General features: G+C 67.3%; 1 protein-coding gene across 1 annotated transcript in view; it reads right to left on the bottom strand.

Annotated features, from left to right (window-relative positions):
- CELSR1 (cadherin EGF LAG seven-pass G-type receptor 1) overlaps positions 1–6053 on the bottom strand; it is a 132178-nt gene that overhangs the window by 3311 nt on the left and 122814 nt on the right. Inside the window, exons 27-35 of the mRNA XM_029954077.1 lie at positions 4783–4957; positions 4013–4125; positions 3556–3635; positions 2876–3002; positions 2118–2243; positions 1568–1662; positions 1233–1336; positions 857–1006; positions 189–433 (exon numbers count right to left, since the gene is read on the bottom strand). Of these exons, the coding sequence (XP_029809937.1) occupies positions 189–433; positions 857–1006; positions 1233–1336; positions 1568–1662; positions 2118–2243; positions 2876–3002; positions 3556–3635; positions 4013–4125; positions 4783–4957 (1215 nt within the window). The remainder of the gene's footprint in view (positions 1–188; positions 434–856; positions 1007–1232; positions 1337–1567; positions 1663–2117; positions 2244–2875; positions 3003–3555; positions 3636–4012; positions 4126–4782; positions 4958–6053) is intronic.

Raw genomic sequence — 6053 nt, 5'->3', positions numbered from 1 at the left:
TCTCCTCACCAGCATCCCACCCTGCTCACACCCGCCCCTGCCTCACCTGCCCCCCTGCCCAAGGACCCCGCCCCCTCCCAGTATGGTCCTGCTTCTCTGTCCCTGTTCTCACCGCTATGGCCCCCTACCCTGACCCCGTTGCTGAGTCTTCCTGGTCCCCCAGCTTCCCGCGGACAACAGGCCCTCACCACTCCTGAGGTACCTTTTCTCTGCTCAGGGGGCTGGATGGGGAGCACGCCCGCAGGCCTCAGCGGGGCCCCGCTCTCCTGGTCTGGGGGGCGCTCGCCGCAGTGATTGCCCTGCTCGTCCAGGTGCAGCTCCACGCTGACCTTGGTCTCCACCCTCAGGCGCGGCCGGTCGCTGGTCTCCTCGCTGTCGCTCCCAGCCAGGCTCTCGTGGGGCCAGCCGGCTGGGATGTGGTTGGCTGCAGCGTCTGCTGTGGCACAGGGGTCACCGTCAACAAGCAGGGGCTCCCTGCTCGGCCTGGAGCCACACCCCCTAGAAGGTTCCCTCGTGTCCCTCCGCGGGGAGCCTGCATCCGTGGGGGCCGGTACTCCCAGAGCTGCAGGCCCGACTGGGGCGCCCCCTCCGGGGGCTCAGAGACCCATGGTCCTGACGGTGGGGGCCCGGGCTGCAGCCCCACACTGCGCCTCAACACCCTGGAGCCTTGTATCGGTGCCCGCAGCAGCAATGGGGGCCAGCCTGTGCGGTCCTTGCAGCGAGAGCCCCCAGAGTGACCCCGGATGTCCCTGCCTCTGCTCTGCACGTGCTGAGGACGCAGCCCTCACAGGCCAGCGCCCCGCCCCCCGCCCTGCCACGCTGCTGCATCCTGGGAGGCCCCCGGCCCCCAGCTCACCTTTGGGGGTGCTGTGAACGGGGCCCCGAGCCGAGTCCCAACCGTCCTCGGCTTCCGCCCCGTCGTCCTCGCTGTCAGACGAGTGCGAGGAGGCGTAGGAGCTGCTCTGCTCATCCAGGGACAGCTCGCTGTCTGAGTCTGAGTCCTGGCCTGCGGGGCGGACGGGAGGGACGGAGGCTCAGGCGGAGGGCAGAGTGGGGCATCCGGGCCCCGGGCCCCGGGGAGCAACCGCCTCCCTGCCGACCCGCCGGCTGTGACACAGGCTCCTCTTCAGGCTGTGCGCGCAGTGGCCGTGAGGCCCGTGGGCCAGAGAAGAGGCGGCTGCCGGGAGGGAGATGCCCAGGCCGAGGGCTGGCCGCCCTCAAGGGACACCTACCGTGGGGCTTCTTGGAGCTCCTCGGGGCGAAGGACAAGTCTGGCTCCCCATGGCCGCCGCGCACTGGCCCAGAGGACACGCTCAGCTTCTGGACCCCCTCGTCCCTAGAGAGGATAAGCGGGTGGGCTCAGCACCGTCACTCAGGGGACCCCATGGCACGGCCCCCCAGCATCACCCAGCACCATCCGCATGAGCCGAGACGGCCCCACGGGGCTCTGGAAGGTCCTCTGCCACAAGAGGCTCCGGGACACGCGGGGAACTCAACGAGAACAGCAGGCACCGTGGCCCGCACGCACCGCCCCCCGCCCAGCCGAGGAAGGCGCCCGCGGCCTGACCTGACGGCGCTGTCCAGCGAGGCGGTAGACTCGCCCAGGGCCGTGCGGAGCATGTTGGGTTCTTCGCTGCAGTCGTGGTTGCAGTTGAGGGAGCGCTGGGGGAGGGAACACGGTCATCGGCACAGCAGATGCCACCGGGGTGCAGAGGGTGGCGCCGTCCCCGCGGCAAGCCCCGTGCTGGGCACAGAGCACAGGGGCGCCGTGGTGGCCTGAGGGGAGCGCCCCCCGGCCCCACCGCCAGGGGACGCTCGGCCTCCTTGCCCCAGTCACGGCTTCCGGCCGAGTCCCACCCTGCGGCCACCTTGTCCTCCGAGACCCCAGAAAGTGGGGCTGTGACCATGACAGACCCCGCCTGGTGAACCGTGCTCTGTGCCCAGGCATCAGGGATGGCATCCTGCTCGATGCCACTGTGTGAGGGGGCTCTGTGATGCTCCCTCCAGGAGAGACCCACAGACCAAGCATTAGAGGTCTAGAGGCCCACAAGGAAACCCCGGCCACTGGCGCAGCCCGGACCTCAGGCCCTGCCAAGGGGTCTCTCGGGACCGCCTACCGTCAGGAGGGTGGCCCTCGTGGTGGCCGAGTCGTCCGGGTGCAGCTTCTTGCCGGCGAGGACCCCCTTCAGGTGCTTCCGGACCTCCCTGTTGAGCGCACAGTGGAACAGGAGGACGAAGAGACCCTGGAGGGAGCGGTGGCCAGTCAGGGCAGGACTGGCCCTCGGGGGAGCAGCCAGGGTCCTGTGGCTGCCACACTGCACACCCAGCTGCCCGGGGACACACAGGGCACAGCCCACCAACAAGTGCAGCTGAGAGCACCCAGGGGGAGCCTGGCCGCCACGACCGCATAGACCCCACCCCACCCCCACTCAGGGGAGCAGGGGCAGAGCCACGGGCCAGGAGGGCCCCCTGTGCCAGGCCATCTGCGCCCTCAATGTGACATCCTCAGTCAGCTTCCTGGGAAGCCCTCAGCGTGAACCATAAATGGCCAACAGCCTCCCTGAGGACGCACATGGGATTTATGGTCACCTGCGAAGGGAGAATGTACCCCCACACTGGCCGGGCCGAGGACGGTGCCCTGGGGGTCCTGGAGAAATCCCTGGATAGAGCTGTGCTTGGGACACCGGGTTCCTTAGGGGCGGGACCGCGTGTGGGGAGGCCTCACCGTGACCCTGGGCGCACAAGCCCTGCTGTGACCCCGAGTGTCCCGAGAGCGAGGACACGGGCCGGGACGCTGGGTCCAGGATGCCCCCAGAGGCAGCACAAGTGACCCGTGGCCTCACCAAGGCCGCCCGGCCCCCCGACAGCTGCCCACCTGTAAGCAGCTGAAGGCGGCGAAGAGGTAGTGGAAGGTCAGCGCGTCGCTGTTCACGGCCAGCAGCCCCAGCAGCCAGGTGGCGCTGACGAGCAGCAGCAGGAGGAAGGCGGTGCGCAGCAGGGAGCTGCAGGGGCAGGGCGGGGCGTGACTCTCGGCCCCGCCCTGCCCTCTTGGCCCCGCCCCACCCTCCACCAGGGTCCTCGGGGCTGTTGACCCCCCATGTATCTACCCCCTCCCTCCCTTACCTTCCCTTCCTTCCCCAAAATTTTTTAAAGCACCTCGCCACTCGGCCACTCCTACATCAATCGGTGACCAACCCAGAAAGTTCCAGAGGCCCCGCCCACACCCTGCTGGCCTCCCTCTGCTTCGGCACTTCCCCACACCGTCATCGTCCCTGCCCTTGCCAGCCCTATCCCTTAACAAGACCCCAGTGAGGGGGACGGAGAGCCGAGGGACCGTCAGCGCTAACCCCTTCCCCGCTCAGCGCAACAACCAGCGGACGCAGTGTCTCTGGGATCCCCGAGTCCCTCTCCCTGGCCCCCTCCCTCCCCCCCACAAGGCGCCCCAGTGCTCCCGGCCTCGCCCCACTTTGGCCTGGCGGCTAGGTGACGGGCGTTGTCCAGGGGCGCCGCTGGGCGTGCAGACCTGCATGGGGGTCAGGGTGGGCACCCACTTACACGACTCCTCTCCTCTCGTAATAGTGGTGCTTTCTCTGACAGGCCACCTTTGCAGACAGGACAAAGATGACGGTGTTGACCTGAAAAGAAGTTACAAAACCACAGTCAGGTGGCCAGCTCATGGGTATCGCTTTGACAGATTTCCGAAGACCAGACGCCCTGGAGGGTCTGTGCCCGTGTCTCCAGGAGAGGCTGGAATGAGAAGGCTTCGGGGCCCCCACCCGCCTGCCCGCAGGGACCCGGGGGGACCGGTTGCTGAGTGGCCTCACGCGGACCCGGATGTGGAAGGGAACCCCGAATCCGCAGGCCTACGGGCAGGGCCTCATCACCGTGAGATCAGCCCTTCCTGCCCAGCATGCAGATCTGAGGGGCCCGCGGCCCCCAAAACCCCTTGCAGCCCGCGCACCCACGTCGCACGTCCCCGAGGACCACAGGCTGGCCGAGCTCCCGGACTCACAATGATAACGGTTCCGATGGGCCCGGCGAAGCTCCAGATCAGGGTGTCTCGGAGGGACAGCCAGCAGAAGTCTGGGTTTCCGTAGCCCTGGGGGTCCAGGCCCACCGCGAGTCCTGCGGTGAGCGTCACACGTGGGAGACCCCTCCTGGGCAGTGCCGGGTCACGGGCGGGCATTCCCAGCCCCGCACACACAACCCACACCCCCACATGTGGGCCACATACATGCATGTGCGTACTACACGCAGACCACGTGTACCACACACCAACCACAGGTAAGTACACATGCTACATACAGACCCCAGGCGCACACACCCCCCCCCACCACTTACAGCACCTGCGGCCCAGAGGGCCCAACCCACACAGACCGCACACCAAAGCCCCCACCCCGCGTGAACACACGCACTACATACGGAGTACGTGCACACATATGCATACTACACGCAGGCCACACATACCCGCACACACACCACGGCACACCGTCCACACCCACCCACCCACAGAGGCCAGACACGGAGTCTTGGTCTGTGAGCGGCCTGGGCAGACCCGCCCCAGCTCCCAGGGAGCCCGCACCTGACAGGAGCGGCGTCCCCACGGCGCGCCCCGAGTGACCACGCTCGTGTGTGCAGACACGGGCGGGGCCTCCTCCGCCCGGGGCCAGGCCAGCCGGGCACCAAAGGCAGAGGAGGCCCGAGGGCCCTAACCCGGGGCGGCGATGCCACACGGATCCCCGAACAGTGGGGGGTTCCCTGCCGCGGCCCCTCCATTCTCACCTGTGATGACGGCCGGGACGCCCCAGCCCACGACGCAGTAGAACCTCATGGGCCCGGCGTCGATGTTGCGCACCTCGGTCAGCACGCGGTAGACGTGCAGAGTCTCCACGAAGGTCCAGGCGAAGGTGCTCATGTAGACGTAGTGCAGGACGATGGCGGTCACCGTGCACAGGGACTGTGGGGGCAGGGAATGCGGCTCAGCGCCAGCCCCGCGCCCGCGCCTCGGGCCAGACGGGCACGGGGGGGCGGGGGGGGGGGGGCGGGGGAGGAGGGAAGCGACCAGATCAGACCGCTTTGCAAATGTGAGGGTGCGGAGGTCTGAGGAAGGAAGCGAGTGAGCTGGTGTCTTCTATTTGATGTTCCCCGGACGGCGGGGCACGACGGGTCACCGTGCCTCAGGCTCCCGACGGGGAATGGATGGCAGGAAGGGAGGCAGCTGCGGGCCTCAGTGCCTGGAGCGACTGCAGCCAGAGGGCCGAGGGTGGGCAGAGCCTCTAGTGTTCTCATTGGAGGCTGGAAACTTGCATTTTCACATCATGCTTCCAAGTTCTGACCCACTGGCATTTCCAGTTAAAAGGCACAGTATGGACGCAGCTGCTCAGGCTGTGGGCCCCAGACTGTGACGTGGGCCTTCACCCCCAACCCTGGGCCCTGTGTGGGTGTCCAGGGCCCAGCAGGTGTGGTCAGAGGGAGGGAGGGCCTCACGCTTCGTGACCTCACTGTCAAGTTCATCCTGCCCGCACCGAGTTGACAGGGCTTTGTACTTCCTGCCCCCGCAAGAGAACAGAGAGGAAAGCATTTGTTCTCAGCTGGGCAGGGCTGCACCTCCAGCCAGGGCACAGGTGCCAGGAGGGGAAAACCAGCTTCCACAGGCCAGTGGAGGGTCAGCATCCCAGCCTCTCCAGGCCTCGGTGAGCCAGCCCTGTGTCCCTTCGAACAGGAAGAAAGCAGGATCAGGGAGGGGCCGGGGACACTGTTTGCTCACTCAGTCCAGCCTGAGGCCACCAGTGCGAATCCACTGCAAGGTACTCTAGGAAGGACCTCAAACTGCTCTGAGCCTTGGCCCAGAGCAGCCTCACACGGAGGGGCTGAGCTGGCCAGGGGTCCCTAGGCAGGCTGGCTGGGAGATGTGAGCGGGTGCCCCCCGCCCCAGGTCCCTAGAAGTTGGGCAGGTGCCTAGGAGGAGAGGGGAACTGTGAAAGGAGAGGGAAGAGAAAGTCCCCAAGCCCTGCCTCTTCTGGCCCCACCCACACCCACCCCCAACCCTTCTT

This window comes from Suricata suricatta, chromosome 10 (assembly GCF_006229205.1).
Source record: "Suricata suricatta isolate VVHF042 chromosome 10, meerkat_22Aug2017_6uvM2_HiC, whole genome shotgun sequence".
Taxonomy (NCBI): domain Eukaryota; kingdom Metazoa; phylum Chordata; class Mammalia; order Carnivora; family Herpestidae; genus Suricata; species Suricata suricatta.
The sequence above is the reverse complement of the archived record's forward strand: the minus strand, read 5'-3'. Positions and strand labels throughout refer to the sequence as shown.